Genomic DNA, 17,819 nt, shown 5'->3' with positions numbered 1-17,819 from the left:
TCAGATTCTATAGTTTTTGCATCTGAGTGTTGCTCTTTTAAGACTTCTGAAAGCATGCTCCACACCTCGTCCCTCTCAGATTTTGGACGGCACTTCAGATTCTTAAACCTGGGTCAAATGCTGTAGCCATTTTTAGAAATCTCACATTGGTACCTTCTTTTACGTTTTGTCAAATCGTCAGTGAAAGTGTTCTGAAAATGAACAGCATGTGCTGGGTCATCATCCAAGACTGCTGTAACATCAAATATATGGCAGAATGCAGGTAAAACAGAGCAGGGGACAGACAAGTCTCCCCCAAGGAGTTCAGTCACAAATTTAATTAACACATTTTTTTTAATAAGCGTCATCAGCATGGAAGCATGTCCTCTGGAATGGTGGCCAAAGCCTGAAGGGGCCTACGAATGTTTAGCCTATTTGGCACGTAAATACCTTGTAGCAGTGCCTGCTACAAAAGGTCCATGCGAACGCCTGTTCTCACTTTCAGGTGATGTAAATAAGAAGCAGGCAGCAGTATCTCCTGTAAATGTAAACAAACTTGTTTGAGCAATTGGCTGAACAAGAAGTACGAGTGAGTGGACTTGTAGGCTCTAAAGTTTTACGTTGTTTTGAGTGCAGTTATGTAAAAAAAATCTTACATTTGTAAGTTACACTTTCACGATAAAGAGCTTGCACTACAGTACTGGTATGAGGTGAACGAAAAATACTGTTTTTTATCATTTTTACAGTGCAGATATTTGTAATAAACATGTGAGTGCTGTACACTTTGTATTCGGTTGTAATAGAAATCAATATATTTGAAAATGTAGAAAAATATCCAAAAATATTTAATAAATTTCAATTGGTATTCTATTGTTTAACAGTGTGATTAATTTTTTTGAGTTAATCGTGATTAATTGACAGCCCTAATTTTAACGTGTTGTGAATCTGCTGGGATGTAGCCCCCTTGGAGTTGATAGCACACTTCACCTAAGGCTCAGTCTACATCTGTAGCTCTACTGAAATATGTTCCTGTAGCAGAAATCTGTAGGAGTGCAACTTGGTCTTTCAGTCACACTTTTGCCAAGCATTACACCAGCTTACCTGTTTCCAGAGATATTACCTTTGGTGACACAGTCCTCCTAACCGTCTTGGACTTGCCTTCTCAGCACCCACCTTCTCACTGAGTTTACTGCTTGGGAGTCTCCTACAGAGTAGCATCCGTAGGGACACATACTCGAAAAAGATGGAGAGGTTACTTGAGTTCTTTGAGATGCTTTATCTCTGTGAGGGCTCCACTTCCCACCCTCCTTTCCGCTTGGCTGTGGTCGAACAGTTGGGTCCACGCCTGCTTATATTCCCTAGGTTGGAAGCATGAGGTGCTGGTCTGCATAGGCCTGCAAATACTGCTTTGCATTCTCCAGTGGAGAGTGCACAGACATGCTATGGTGATGCACCCACAGGGACAAAACATCTCAAAAATCTCAAGTTACTAGGTGAGTAACTTCTCCTTCTGTGCTACTAGGTGAGTAACTTCTCCTTCTGTGCTGTATATTTGTCTAGGAGGAATCAGTTGAAGTCTGAATTCCACAGATACTATTTGAAATTGTTGTCCACTCATCCTGATGAACAGGTTTTGGCCAGGCAACTTAATTATTGATTCATTATTTTTCCTGTAGATGGTCATTCATTAGATTTGGATGCTGCTCTTTGGTTAGAATTGTTCATTCCACCATAATGGAAGCAATTTGGCTTTTTCTTTCCCTTCTTCTAAGTTCAGATGTCCACTGCTGGACTGCAGCAGCACTGAGCCCTAACACCAGCCTAAACAGCCTTTCAACGAGAACGCAGCTTTAGGATTGCTGTTCTTTAAAACTGAGTGCTTTCGAGTCGAAGAAGCTCTGACTGCTCGGAGAATCAAATGAATTGGATTTTCAGTAACTGGAACCTGCTGGTGCTTTTAGAATAGTCTGAGGATCTGGTTTCTTGTGCTTTGTGTCTCAGTGCATCCTGTCCCACCCATGACTGGCTTCCTTCAACAATATAGCAGAGTTCTAGCCCACAGTTGCAGTTTCTCTACCACAGACCTTTCAAATAGCTTGGCTCTGCAGAAAAAAAGGAAGCCTGAATTTCTCTTGTCTCCTCACAGATTCGTCTGTGTGAGTCGCAGCAACCTGTCCCAAATTGTCATTTTATTGTGCCTGTTTGCAGTTATCCACAGAGGTAATGGTGTAGTAATTTATACCACCAGCCTGCTAGCACACAATCCAAAAGGCTGTAATCTTTAAATAATAAAATCAGTATTAAAGACACAATTGCCCCAGATGTGGCATAGCTGTAAAAATAGGCAACAAGTCAAAAGCAGTTCTGAGATAGTTTGGTTGAACTGTTATGGTCTAGATCAAGAAGGTTGATGATGACACCAATAACTATTTCTCGGCATAAGAAATTGTGGGACTTGCTGACAGTGGAGTTATTCGCATCAAAGCCCAATTGCAATATACTAGTGGTCTCCAAGGAAAAAACATCAAGGCACAAAAGCAATAGATCTCTAGAATTTCTGCAGTATAATCCTCTTCCGAGAGTTTCCAAAGAAAGCATTCTAGAAAGCCCAAGTTTCAGCTTTGTGTCCTAGAAACAGCAAATGGTAAGACTGCCTAGATACCTGAAGATTGCTTAGAGACAGCCGAGCTACCTAAATTCTTTTCAAGTGTTCAGGATTCTCCTCTGGTGTATATCAGAAGTCTGATTTTGGAATGCTGAAATAGTTTTTCCAGTTTGAAAAGTGCATTCCTTGAGAACAATAGCAGTAACCTTGGTTCCAGAACTGCATGCAGTATATGAGGAAATATATAAAGCAGCCACATGGTCATTGATGCAGTTAGTAGAAGTCAGACATGCAGTCGGGTGTGCCATGCATCTTCCATTAGCATCAGTCTTGTTTTATAGGCAGCACATGTAATGACACCTATAGTTCAGGTTGCCTACTTCTACCCATTGTAAAACCATATAACTTTCACACTTGAACAGTTGTGGCTGGAATTTTTCATGCCAGGTATCTGCCTGAAGCTTTTTTTTTTTTAAGGTGAAGCGTGGGTGGGAATTTCAGCAAAAATTATTCAGCTGTTTACAAGAATGTTAAGAAAAATATATTCTTCTAACCATGTTGACAAATTTGTTGTAAGGTTCTTTGAGAAGCTCTAGTGTCTCCATCACAAAAATATTATGTGACCATGTAATTAAAATGCATATACACAGGGGAGTAGAATTAGAATTGCATGGGCAAACTTTATTCTGGCATTTCCTAACTTTTTGTATGCTTGACTTTGCAATGTTTTCTCTCTTAATATAATTTTGTTTTATGTAATATGTATAGTTTCAAATGCCTCTTAAATGGCTACTGCTAAATTCCTTCTGTCAGAATCTAGGAATTTGTCAGAGGGGAAAAAGAGGAGAAATATTGGGAGAAATACTGGAAATTTCCTTTCTTGGGCCTATCAGGTGCACTGATTCAAAACCCCTTAATTTATAATTTGTTATGATAATCACAAACACAGATACAGGCACTTATGCATTTATCATGTATTTCATGATGGTGCATCACAGGCATTTTTCTACTGCCTTATTTGTTCTTTATTTAGGAAGTTTAGTCAATTTTTTAGGTATTGGTCCTTTAAAAGGATTTGACTAGCCTTCAGTAGGATTCCATCCATGTATCACCAGATGTTCTTAAGGCTGTATATATGTACATATGCACATATGTAGTTTGAATATGTGAATAAAAGTATTACTCCTCATAGGTTTCTAAGGCCCACTCAATAGTGGCCATACAATAGCATTTCAACAGGGTTTTAATACACACAGCAGTGCTAAAATGGTAGTTGGTTACAACCAAGGCCTCATATCTCCAATGACACTGTATGCCTAAATTTATGTGCCATACCTTACGTCTATGAAACACATTTCCACCCCCAGGTCTCACTGCATAAAGAGGCCCCACTCTTGTACATCTAGTGGTTTGGGAGAGGTGAGTCAGATTGTAGTTGCCACCCTGCATTTCGCTCCCCTTCTACTATGACTTGAAGTATGCCATTTTCTGTATTGAGCTTCTCAGGATCTCAAGGGTGAGGCATGAACTCTGGCCCCTCAATACCTCTCTGATCTGTTACAAGTCTTTTGCTCCCCTCAGTCCCTTCCCTCCTGTGGATCTGCCAAGGCCCATGGGATGGGGACCAGCACTTCTGAACACTTTAGGGGTAAAATTCTATATATGCTGTATCATGTTGGTCTAAAGTCTGCAACAAGACTTTGCTGTTTGGGTTGGGGTATCAAGTATACAGAACCCTAATTTATAGTAAAGATTAAACTTTAGTGCATTTGTCCAGTTTTTTAAAATACAGATTAATTTTTAAAAATTATAGTTTATATCTATCTCTGGGAGGCAAACTTTCTTTAATATGTGTATTTTTTTTAAAAGCGAATTTTCTAATCATGCACACAGGTCTGTTTGTATTCATATTTGAGTCCTTGCCTCTGTAAGTTATACAGGTTTTTAATTGTACCTTCTGATGCTAAAATATGTTCAGTATCCTATTTCCCCATTTAAAATAACTAGAAATAAGAATATATTTGGTACTTTAAACCTTTTACTAGTTTAGTAAAGAGTAGTGGTAACTTCTTCAAAGTTTTCATTTTAATGTTTGTTGTAGTTGGTGTATGAATTTTTCCTGAGATTTTTGGAGAGCCCAGATTTCCAGCCTAGTATTGCAAAGCGATACATTGATCAGAAATTTGTACAGCAGGTGAGTGTAACATTTTTATATTTAATAGTCAATTAACTCTTAACTAAAAGGGATGTTGTGGTGTTGGTTTGTATTGCACAGCTGAATATCTAAATAATACAGCATAATTTTACTTGTGCAGGTCATAAAATAACCAGCTTTATTAAAATGTAATTCTTTGTATTGTAACATGAGAATCCTTTGTTTGCCAACTGTTTATATTAGCAGAGGAACATCTACATAGACTACATGTAATCTGGGAATTCAGAAACATATAAAATATAGGGATAATACTGAGTTCTGTTGCAATTATTTTTTCTTAACATACAGTAGTTTCAATTTGTGGAACAAATTCAAGTTTCTTAGTGATCTATACTGTATTTTAATGTTTTCCCATGAAATAGATAATCCTCAGTGCTGTTCTATTGTAATGGCTTTGTGACTCTCACTACATAAGCTAATATTTTTGTGATGGTTCTCAGGGCACCCAGGACTGTGAGTCGTCTTGTTACCCCAGCATCCAACATGAGGGAGACTTGCCTGTGCCTAGCTGGTTGTTGACTCCGTAACACTAGCAGCCTTTCAGCCACTCAAGCACTCTCTTCTGGGCTCTGCCAGCCTTGTATTTGCCTTGCATATTAACAATAGATGCATCCCAGTCCCCAAGTCCCTTTTGAAATATTCTGTTGTGATATCCAGCCCCTGACACCAGTTATTCACAGAAATCCCAGGTCCTCTGCCTCAAAAGTACCCCAAGTTTACCAGTTTTACCTTAAAGCACCGCTCCTGTATAACACACAGCACTTGTAATAAAACAGAAAATTTATTTAAGAAAGGAGAGAGATTATGCTATGAACAAGAAGCAGAGATGGAAACAAATAGTTACAGTACATAACAAAATAATAAAACTCAAACCTGGGTCAACACTTCATATTTATCTTTCATATCTAAAAATAGGTTTTCCTCCCAAAGTTCAGTCTGTTGCGGAGCTGGCTACCTTCACAGGAACTAGGATCCAGTTTTTCATGAGAACACCCCCGCTCCTCAGGATGTCTCCTCAATAAAAGGATCCAAAGTGCCTTTCCTCACTGCTATCCTCAGTGCTATTTTCCACTGCATGCATCCGATGAAGTGAGCTGTAGCTCACGAAAGCTTATGCTCAAATAAATTTGTTAGTCTCTAAGGTGCCACAAGTACTCCTTTTTCCTCACTGTGTTATGCTGAAACAGTCTTTTGTCTTTATTCATAGGCAGGGTGATTCTCTGTTTGCTGTAATGTTTCTTTTTTACCTCCAAGTGGTTTTGATTACTTGCAGTTGTCTCTGATGGTTTTCCATTGAAAGTCTTGGAATGGAGCAAGGCTAGACAGTTGAGCCTTTCATTCCATCACTGGCTAACCAAGGCAGGGTGACAACTCTTTCTTGAGTGGGCCATCACTGAGATATATGTATCCCCGTGTGACTAATGTTTACTCCGAGTCCCTAAAGCATACTTTCGATATAAATACATTATTCTCTAAATATTACCTGTACTTACATCTCACAGGGATTATGAATCTTGACAAGTTATGAACAAGAAACCAGTTAGTATAAGCAAAAAAGTATATAAAATGTGTAATGCATCATATTTATTTTGAAATGAGAAGTCATTTAGAGCAGATATATTTTCTGTTACCTACTGATATCAGATTCAGACAGAAAGTACTCATAATTGTGATGGCTGTGAGATTTTTTTTTTTTGTTCTACAGCTTTCTTTATAAAAGCACCATAATTCTGTCAGAACCTCACTCTTTTCTTTCTCCTGAGAAAATGTACATAATGCTTATCTTTTCATTTTACAGAATGTAGGCCCTGATCCTGCAAAGACTTATATATGCGCTTAACTTTAAACACATGAGTTTTGTTGAAATCAGTAGGCTACCTGTGCCTATTTAAGCATGTGTATATCTTTGAGGATAGGGGCCTTAAATAAATACCTCACTGTCATTTGTGAGAATTGTTTACAATTTTTTGAAGCTATAAAGTGCAGCGCTTTCTAAATGTTGAGTTATTAGATAAAACTATAATCAAAATGATTAATGTAAGGACATTTCATCCCAGTTTAAATGACTTAACTTAAGGGCATTGTATAAGAAGTTTCCTGTTGGGTTTGAATGTAATTTTTAGAAGATTAAATGCTATGGGACAGTAAAAATAAAGCATCTGAGTTAACAAGTTATATTAATTTATTTAATATTGAATATTTGAACAGAATTGTAAGTAACAATGTTGTTTGCATCTAATAATACTTTAATGATTTGTGAATTAGAATTAACAAAATGACAGTTTAATTCTTTTTAAAAAGTAATATCTCAGATTTTTTTTTAAAGCTGTTGGAGCTTTTTGATAGTGAAGACCCACGAGAGCGTGATTTCCTAAAGACAGTCCTTCATCGAATTTATGGAAAATTCCTTGGATTAAGGGCATTCATCAGAAAACAAATCAACAACATTTTCCTCAGGTGCATTATAGATTTAGTTCTTTATATAGCCTAGATGATAAATATTTTCCTTAAGTCAAAGATTCTCGTTTTTAAAGGTTGTACCTGAAACAGCCAGCAAAATTGTCATAGCAGGTGCTATCTAGCTAACAGGGAAGTCATATAGTTGTCCGTTATATAGACTTGGTCTGTAAGATGTTGAATGAATGAGAATTGAGGGAGCTCAGCACCTTGCAGGATCAGGTCTTTATTTTAGGACTTGATTATGCTTGAAAACTTTCACTAGTTGTAAAATGTAAAACTTAATGTTGTTACACTGGTTCAAATCCCTAATATACTTACTTAAACAAGTTTAAATCACACTAACTGATTTAGCTTAATGTGAAGGAAGAATGAACTCTTAAGCATATGTCTGCACAGAAAAAGCTATGCATTGGCTAGCCTACCTGAGCTAGCTTGAATCTAGCTATCATGGGTAACAAAAGCAGTGAAATCAGTGCTGTTGTGGGATTGAGTGTGGATATTACAAGCCTGGCACAGACCCTGGGAAGGTGTTTGGCTCGCTAGTTCATTCTGACTTCGCTACTGTTCTTACCCACACTAGCTGGATTCAAGCTAGCTTGGGTAGGCTAGTCTGGCTTTTGCTGTAAAGATGTACCATAAACCCCAAAAGAGCCAACTGACTTTTAACTTTGAAGAAAAACAAATGTTAGAAATAAAATAAAATACATTTGAGAAGGAGTTTCACATTTAGAAATTATTTTTCCCTTCTTAGTTTCATTTTATTCGTGTATTTATTGCTATTACATCTTATTTTTTAACAGGTTTATATATGAAACAGAACACTTTAATGGTGTTGCTGAACTACTTGAGATATTGGGAAGGTAAGTTTGGTTCGATAATATAAAATGAACAGTTGAACATTATTTTTTGTGTTCCTATCCAATTATTTTGGGGGTGGGGTGAAAGAATTGTTCTGATGCTTATAGTGATGAACTGAGGTCATTGGTATTTTTATATTTCCATGTTGCTGTGCAAATGTAGAATTAGAAAAGTGCACTTTCTCTGTGTAAATCTTAGAGATGATCTGCAAAAGATTTCTTTTTAAATTGGGCTTCTCTTTTTGGCTTTGGCATGATGCATGAAAAGCATGAAAGGTAGCTTTTTCCTTAAAAAGGGCTTTGTTTTCCCTTGCTTTATCTTAAAAATATTGACATTTCTCAATCATGGCTTTGCCAAGAGACTAATTGTGTATCTCAGAGGAGAATATTGTTAGCTCTTACATCTAAATTGAAGATATTAAATCTTTAACAGGTTTTTCCTTCTCTACCATGTTAGTCATTAAAGCTTTGTAGGTGTTAAAATAGTCTGACTGAATATCCTCTCCCCTCACAGTTGCTTATCTTTCCCACTCTGAGATTTTTGTGATGGTACTCCACAGCTGACATAGATCTATTCTGCACTGGTGAAATTTACCAAAAAAAATTCCCACAGGTTCAGCTGAATACTTGTTAAAGTTAATGAGAGCTGGAGGGAGACAGAGCTTCAATGATCATTTTTATTACTGCTTCAATTAGACTTGCCTTTTAGCAGGCTTAACTAAAACACTGATTCTTCCTGCAAGAGCATGTCTACAGCAGGGCTCCCATATACAGGATTAGCTGAGTCATTGAGGATTTTTTGGTAAACTTCACTGGTGTACACATGGCAATGGTGTCTACCCTTAAGAAGCAAGACCTGAATTTGTAAGGTAAAAAGCAAACTACTACCTCCTCCCTAGCCCCCATTTTAAAAAAAGCCACCCAAACAAATAAACTTTCAGGTCTTATTTATGTGTCAAAGTAGTAAAATAGGACACAAGTCTATCTCTTCTCTTTCAAGGTCACCTTTTAATTATTGTGGGTGGACAGTGTGTCAACCTCACTAAGCTCTATGGTTAATGTGCCTTGCTAAGCTCCACAGTGATTTAAAAATGGAAAAATCTTAGAAATTTGAGTCTAGATTATCACCAGAGATCACAAAAGAACTGAACTTGTCTACTGCAGACATTGATAACTGAGGTATGGCATTATACTTATTGATAATAGCTGAGGATGGGCTTCCTGCCCACTTCCCAGTCCCTAAAGTAATAGGCACATTTTGTAAAATACATATAAAAATAGATTTGAGTACAGTAGTTCTCAATCTACCAAGAAAAAGAGACAGTTCCCCCATTTTTTTAAGATGAAATAACTGTGCTTATTCATGTTTTTCAGCATTATTAATGGTTTTGCACTGCCATTGAAAGCAGAACACAAACAGTTTCTTATGAAGGTGTTGATTCCTATGCATACTGCTAAGGGTTTAGCTTTGTTTCATGCACAGGTAGGTTTTTTGAAAAATTATTGGAACAGAATATATTTTATTAATATATAAGTATAAATAAACCTTAAAATGTTTTCTATACTTGGGAAAAAGAAATTGAGAAGTCATAGCCTGCATTTGAAAACTTTTTGGTTTTTACTGGTTTATCACAACTCAGACATTATTTAAGCTTGGTACCTTTTTGTATTGTCATCTTCAAGTAACAAATACTGTTTACAAAAGAATAGAGGAATCTTGAATGTTTTTCTTTGAGAAGCATACTTCTTTCTTGTTCTTCTTCGAGTGCTTGTTCATGTCGATTCCAAGCAGGTGTGTGTGCGTGCACATGCACAGTAGCTGGAAGATTTTTTTCCCCTAGCAGCATCCATGGCATCGGCCTGGGCTCCCCCTGGAGTCATGCCTTCATGGCGCCCAATAAAGGGCCCTGCCGATACGCCCCCTCCTCCCCCCCACCCCCCTCCCACACAGACACAGCTCCTTCTTACTGCTAGTGACAGTAGCTGGAACTTCCCCTTGCTCTTGCTTCGGCAAGCAGCTGAGCAGTTCTTCAAGTTTTTGCTGTAGATAGTTAGTTCTAGTTGGTTAGTATAGCATAGTTAGTTCACTTACAAGTTTTAGTTATGGGGGGTTCCCCCCTCTTTTTTCTCCTCCCCTTATTTGGCACCGGGGCCTGCCGTGATCCCCGGGCTTCAAGACTAGCCAAGACTGCACAAAACGCATACCTAAAAGTGACTCCACACCTCCTGTTTAGTGTCTGGGCAAAGGTCACCAAAAAGACTGCTGCAAGATCTGTTGTGATTCCAACGAAGAACTATTAGAGAGAGAGCAGAGGCTTAAAAGCCTCCTCATGGAGGCAGATCTCTAACCTCAGTCGGACCCAGGTGCCAAGGATCCCGCTCCCAGTACGTTGTCTTTGGCGTGGAGCAGTCCAGTGCTGTCTTTGAGAGATCCAGCATCTAAGAAAGACCCTGCCAAGGAGGCTTGGCACCATCAGGAGCCTCCCAGGGGCACTCCAGCCTTCGGCACCAGTCCCAATCGCCAGCGCAGAAGACGACAAAGAGGCTGATCCTCCTCGGCAAGATCCAGGGACCACCCATCAGTGGCACCTTAGTTGGGCCACGGCTCTGAGGCTCAGAGTGGGGCTACATTGACTCCTGCCCATGTGAGGAGTACAGGCCCATCGTGCTCACTGAACCCCTCAGAGCACCTGTTGCTCCCGTCCACCCCAGGGGCTTTTGCGGCAGTGCAGGACCCGCTGAGACTCGCGGCGCTGTTCTCACCCCCGAAGCAGGAGGATGCGCCGGCACCGCAGGCTCCATCCCCGCACCCCATTCAGTCAAAGGGAAAGCTGGCAATGATGTCACGCTGATCCCCGTCACCTTGGCACCCCCCGACGCCAGTGCCTCCATCCAGGGAGCACAGTTGGTCCCCAGGCTCCCGATGCTCTATGTTGAGAGGTGCAGCGCCGCCCTGGTCCTCCTATTCTGAATCATCAGTGTCGGACACGTACCACTCTGACTATAGCAGGAGCAGAAGGTCCAGCTCAAGGCGCCATAGAGGGTCTCACCCGATGCAGTGGCCCTCACAATGGCAGAAGCCAGCTCAGTGGCCCTTTTGGACTCCGTGGGCTTTCCATCAAGGCCAGGGTCGGAGCCAAGGATCCTGCTCAGGAGCTGCATCAGTGGCATCTGCAACATTTGTTCCGCCACGACCAGCAACTGAGCCATTCCCTCCAGTGTCAATGCCGTTGACCGTGGTACTGTCACCAACATCGGCCCCAGAGGCATCAGCACCTCAGACTGCTGCTACGGTGCTGGCTGTGCTTTCGGCACCAACGACAGCACCAGCACAGACATCGACACTGGCTGTGACAGCATTGATGAAGACCCCGGCACAGACGCTACACCAGACGTCCGTACCGGCATGGGACCCAACGTCGGCACCAATACCCGTGCCCACCAACCACAGTCCCCCCAGGGTCACGAGATCCCTCGGGTAGGGATGGAAGAGAGCAACCACCTCCTCTGATGGCGGCCTCCTCGTCTTCACCAGAGGAGGCACTGGCGGGCACTTACGTAGCCCCAGCTCTGGACGATTCCAGGGTGTTGCAGCAGTTGCTGCGCCGGGTCGCCCAGGATCTGGCCATTAAGGTGGAGGAAGTGGTAGATGATGCAGATCCTCTGGCCCTTCCAGTATCACCTTACCGTTTAGAAAGACAATTATGGACATGACTAATACCCTGTGGCAGACCCCAGCCTCGTTGCAACCCACCGCAAAGCATAACGAACGCTGGTACTTTGTGCCCTCCAAGGGTTATTAACACTTATATTCCTACCCCCAGCCTGACTCTCTGGTGGTGGACGCTGCTAACCAGTGGTAGAGGCAAGGCTTTCAGGGCCCTTCCCCCAAGAATAGTGACTCCAAAAAAACTAAACCTATTCGGGAGAAAGGTGTACTCAACGGGGGGACTACAACTCCGACTATCTAACCAGCAGGCCATCGAGAGCAGGTACTCCTACAATATCTGCTCGGTGATGGCTAAATTCACAGAGTTGCCCCCTTCTGACTCCTGTGCCGAATTTTCGGCTTTGGTTGAGGAGGGGACTGATCTCCAGGGCGTCCCTGCAGGCCGCACTTGATGGGGCAGATGCTGCCACTAGGATTATGGCCACAGGAGAAGCCATGAGAAGGGGCTCATGGCTCCAGGTTTCTGGTCTCCCCTATGAGGTCCAGCAGATCATACAAGACCTGCCTTTTGAGGATGAGACTTTTTTCGAAGAAAATGGACAAGAGGCTAACCAGCCTGAAGGACTTCAGAGCTGCCCTCAGGTCCCTGGGCCTCTATATGCCATCAACTCAGTGGAGACACTTCCATCCGCAGCCTCCTCAGCGGTTAGCATCAATGTGACCCTGCCTCGCCCAGTCCTCGATTCCCTTCTGTGGTGGCTCGACCCTCAGGAGGTGTGCTCAGGGGTCCCCTTCACCAGTCCACAGCCATCTCTTTTGCTAATGATGGACGCGTCAGACTTGGGCTGGGGAGCACGTCAAGGAGACTGCAGGACTCAGGGTCTCAGGCAGATCTGGCTCTCCACATCAACGTCAGAGAACTGAGAGTGGAGCGCCTGGCATGCCAGACCTTCCGGGCATACTTAACAGGACAATGTATATCAGTTATGATGGACAACACCATGGCAATGTTCTATATCGACGAAGGGGGTTCATGCTCTTCTTCTCCCCTGTGCCAGGAAGCCCTCATGCTGTAGAACTTGTGTAGAACATTCAATACGCCTACAAGCGTTGTAACTCCCCGGGGTACAGAATGAGCTGGCAGACCACCTCAGCAGGTCCTTTCACGGCCACAAGTGGTCCCTTCGCCCAGATGTCGCAAATTCGATCTTCCAGAGGTGGGGATTTCTCCAGATAGACCTCTTCGCCATGCGACGCAACAGGAAGTGCCAGCAGTTCTGCTCCTTCCAAAATCACAGCCCGGGATCAAGCACGGATGCGTTCCTCCTCCCATAGGGAGATTGTCTCATATATGCCTTTCCACCCATACTGCTCGTTCACAAGGTACTCCTCAAGATCCGGAGGGAACGAGTTCAGGTCATATTGATAGCTCCAACCTGGCCCGCTAGCACTGGTATACATCTCTCCTAGATGTGTCCGTGGAAGCTCCAGTGACCCTGCTGCTCTTCCTGGACCTTCTGACAGAAGATCATGGTAGTCTCCAACATACAAACCTCGGGTCGCTGCACCTCACGGCACAGAAGCTCCATGGTTGAATCTGGTGGAGGTTTCCTGTTCAGACCAGGTTAGACAAGTCCTCCTTGGCAGCAGGAAACCCTCTACAAGAGCTACCTACCTTGCCAAGTGGAAGAGATTTTCAGTCTGGTCGGCACAGCACCATTCGTTCCCAATGCTCGCCTCATTGCCACTTATTCTGGACTACCTCCTCCATCTGAAGCAGCAAGGGCTCTCAATGTTGTCAGTAAGGGTTCACTTGGTTGCTATCTTGGCCTTCCACTCAGACACGGAGGGCCACTCTGTCTTTGCTAACCTAAAGGTCAGCCGGTTTCTAAAAGGTCTCAACAGGTTATACCCTCAAGCCCGGAAACCTGTCTTGGCTCAGGACCTCAGTTTGGTCCTTTCTAGACTCATAGGACCGCCCTTTGAACCCTTGGCGTTGTGCTTCCTGCTCTACCTCTCTTACAAGGTTGCGTTCCTGAGAGCGATAATCTCGGCCAGGAGGGTGTCTGAACTTAAGGCCCTAACATCAGAGCCCCCTTACACCGCAGTCTGAGCCCCGAACGGTTCAGCTCAGACCTCATCCTGCTTTCCTACCGAAGGTTGTATCACAGTTTCACATTAACCAGGACATCTTTCTCCCGGTATTCTACCCTAAGCCGCATTCCAGCAGCAGGGAGCAGAGACTTCACTCCCTGGATGTCCTCAGGGCGCTAGCCTTTTATACTGAGAGAACGAAGCCATTCAGAAAGTTGGTCCAGTTATTCGTGGCCGCGATGGACAAAATGAAAGGTCTGCTTGTGTCGTCGCAACGCATTTCGTCATGGATCATGTCCTGCATTCGTGAGTGCTACATCGTGGCGGGGGTTCCTGCACCTCCAATCACTGCTCACTCCACCAGGGCGCAGGCTTCATCAACAGTGTTCCTGGCCCAGATTCCCACTAAGGAAATCTGCAGAGTGACAACGTGGTCCTCTGTTCATAATTTCACCATGCACTATGCAATTATGCAGCAGTCCAGAGAGGATGCGGCCTTTGGACAAGCAGTGCTCCAGTCAGTGGACAACTCCAACCCCACCTCCTGAACTTGGACTTATGAGTCACCTGATTGGAATTGATGTGAACAAGCACGCGAAAAAGAAAAAACGGTTACTCACCTTCTCGTAACTGTTCTTTGAGATGTGGTGTTCATGTCCATTCCAATACCCACCCTCCTACCCCTCTGTTGTAGTAGCCGTCAAGAAGGAACTGAGGGGGTGGAGGGTCTGTAGGGCCCTTTATTGGGCGCCGTGAAGGCATGACACCAGGGGGCTCCCAGACCAACCGCACGGATGCTGCTGGGGAATAATCTTCCAGCTACTGTGCATGTGCGTGTGCACACACCTGTTTGGAATGGACATGGACAATACATCTCGAAGAACAACAGTTACAAGAAGGAGAGTAACCGTTTTTTGTATGGGCTTAAGCAGTTCAGATAAAACTGCTCTACTCTGCCTAATAAATATTGTACATTTAAAAAATATATTAAAGCAGTGATATATAATAGCTTTTTGGATCTGTTACAAATTATGTAGCTCTAATGTTAATTATGGAGTGCCAGTTTCAATTCCATAGTTAAGATTGAGTTCTGTTTTTGCAAGGATTCAACCTCTTTCTTATATTTTGAAAAATACAGCGTATCTTCCCCAAACTTTGTGAATTTACAAATAAATCTGATAATTTAGTTTTATGGCAATTTAAAAACAGGCTCCTTTAAGCTAGTATCTGTTAGTCTTTCCTTTGTCCTGAATGATATGAAAATAATAGGAACTTCAGATTTTCTGTGTATTTAATTTTCTGAAATCTTGGGCTTAGACTATATCTGAAGACCTTAGGTTGTAATTAAGCTAAATGGTTAACAATTTGTTTACAATTTGAATCAAATTGTTTATACAGGCTACAGGTAGGGTCAGCTCAACAGCTGAGGTAACTCTTTAATTGGGTCATTGGGCATCAGAGGTAATTTAACCAATCACCATTCCTCAATAGCTGATTGGCACGCAACAGTTCCGTTGGTTGTAAGCACGGGGACTGGACACGTCAAGTTAGTAGACTACTGTGCCAAAATGTCCCTACTTTTTAAAGGTTCCATGACTGCCAGCTATTTTGACATCAATGCCTGAAAGACACTCTGTGGTACTAGTGCCTCAGCTGTGATGCACACTGAAGTAGCACTGCCGGGGAAGTGAGGCAGGAGCATAGGCAAAGCTTTTAAAAGTACAGGGACATTGGGACACTCAGACTGGGCTCTCCTGCCCATCCTTTCAAATAGTGCCAGTCTTTGTAATATAGCCCTCTAAAGCAATAAGTCACTTGCAAATTAAGGGATAGATTCACCAGTACACTTTGGCTGCTTTGTACTGTTCTGGCAAAGTAGCTGTAAATCTGGGTTCGCTACCTAGTGCACTCTGACTGCCTTATGTTTAGGGGCCTACCAAATTCACAGACATGAAAAACGCATCACAGACCATGAAATCTGGTCTTTTGTGTGCTTTTACCTTATGCTATACCGGGGTCAGCAACCTCTGAGAAGTGGCATGCCGAGTCTTCATTAATTTAAGGTTTCACATTTACATTCCCCGACAGAACCCCAGACTGGCAGTGGGCTGAGTGGGGCCAGCGGCCAGAACCCCAGCTGGCATGGGGCCGGGCAGCTGGAACCCCAGACCAGCAGCGAGGTGAGCGGGGCCGGCAGCTGGTATCCCGGGCCAGCGGCAGGCTGAGTGGGGCCGATGGCCGGGACCCCGGCTGACAAGGGGCCGGCGGCCGGAACCCCAGTCTGTCAGCGGGCTGAGCGGGGTGGTGGACAGAACTCCAGACTGGCAGCGATTCACCTGCTGCCAGTCTGGGGTTCCACTGGCTCCTGCCAGCCGGGGTCCCGGCCGCTGGACCCACTCAGCCCGCTTCCAGCCGGGGGTTCCGTTCACTCAGGCCTGCAGCCGAGACCCCGGCTGGCAAGGGGCTGGCGACCAGAACTCCAGACCATGAGGGGCTAAGCAGGCTCAGCCTGCTGCCAGTCTAGGGTTCCGTCTGCAGGCTCCTGCCAGCTGGGGTCCCGACCCCGCTCAGCCCGCTGCCGGTGTAGGGTTCCGTTCACCCAGGCAGGCAGCGGGCTGAGTTGGGCCAGCAGCTGGGACCCCGGCTGGCAGCAGCGTGCCAGTAAAAATCAGTTCGCGTGCTGCCTTTGGCACGCGTGCCGCCAGTTGCCAACCCCGTACCATACGGATTTCACTGGGGAGACCAGCGTTTCCCAAAGTGGGGGTCCTACCCAAAACGGAGTTGGGGGAGGAGTCACAAGGTTATTTTAGGGGCTTCGTGGTATTGCCACCCTTGCTTCTGCGTTGCCTTCAGAGCTGAGTGGCCAGAGAGTGGCAGCTACTGACTGAGGGCCCAGCTCTGCAGGCAGCAGTGCAGAGGTAAGGGTGGCAATACCATGCCAGGCCATCCTTATTTCTGTGCTGCTGCTGGCGGCAGCTCTGCCTTAAGAGCTGTGCTCCCAACCAGCAGCCACCGCTCTCCAGCTACCCAGCTCCGAAGGCAGTGCCAGAAGCAGCGCAGAAGTAAGGGTAGCCATACCGCAGGCCCCCCCACCCACAATAACCTTGTGACCCCGCCTTCCCCCCCACAACTCCTTTTTGGGTCAGGACCTCTACAATACAACACAGTGACATTTCAGATTTAAATAGCTGAAATCATGAAATTTAAGATTTTGAAAATCCTATGACCATTAAATTGACCAAAATGGACTGTGAATTTGGTAGGGCCCTACTTATGTTGCACTGGTGAATATGTCCTTACAAGTTAGAATTTAAAAACATAGTTTAAGGTTGAAGCTGTGTTTCTTCAAATAATTGGAAATCTCACATGGCAATATTCTAATTGGGCTTCTTGTATAGTGTTCATATATGACATTTAATTAAAAAAAACTAAAGAAATTTCCAGCCAAAAACTTTGTTAAAATGGAGGTAATGTTGAGAGTATGTATCAACAATTTAAGGGTAAAAAACAACATTAGAGATGTTATAATTATCCCAAAATCGAGCATTACAAAGCCAGGAAATTCAGAATTAAGGTTACACTTAAAAGAAATCCAAACATATTAACTATGGAAATGCACAATTAAGATACTCAGCGGGAACTGTGTCTAATCGTTTTAATCAAATCTGGGATTTCAAACACTAAAATGCCTTTGTCATAGTTACGTGGTTATTGCATGGTATCAATATACAACAGAATTAGTTGTTTGAATGTGTTAACTGGATGCTTCTATACCTTGAAATCAGTGTTGCAGAGAGAAAAGGTGGGTGAGCTTTCAAGTTTACACAGAGCTCTTCTCCAGATCTGGGAAATGTACTCAGTGTCACAGCTAAACACAAGGTGGAACAGATTGTTTAGCATAAGTAGTTGAACAGTACCTTGAAATATGTGTTAAGCTGG

At 43.5% G+C, this 17,819-nt stretch overlaps 1 protein-coding gene across 2 annotated transcripts in view; it reads left to right on the top strand.

The window, feature by feature from the left end:
* Positions 1 to 17,819, top strand: part of PPP2R5A (protein phosphatase 2 regulatory subunit B'alpha) — a 96,464-nt gene that overhangs the window by 59,565 nt on the left and 19,080 nt on the right. The window contains exons 4-7 of one of the 2 annotated variants that reach the window (XM_073338974.2): positions 4,686 to 4,778; positions 7,126 to 7,256; positions 8,060 to 8,119; positions 9,491 to 9,599. In XM_073338974.2, coding sequence (XP_073195075.1) covers positions 4,686 to 4,778; positions 7,126 to 7,256; positions 8,060 to 8,119; positions 9,491 to 9,599 — 393 coding nt within the window. The remainder of the gene's footprint in view (positions 1 to 4,685; positions 4,779 to 7,125; positions 7,257 to 8,059; positions 8,120 to 9,490; positions 9,600 to 17,819) is intronic. The other variant, XM_073338975.2, reaches the window with a different exon arrangement.

Source organism: Lepidochelys kempii, chromosome 3 (genome assembly GCF_965140285.1).
Source record: "Lepidochelys kempii isolate rLepKem1 chromosome 3, rLepKem1.hap1, whole genome shotgun sequence".
Lineage (NCBI taxonomy): Eukaryota > Metazoa > Chordata > Testudines > Cheloniidae > Lepidochelys > Lepidochelys kempii.
This window is presented reverse-complemented; position numbering and strand designations above follow the sequence as displayed.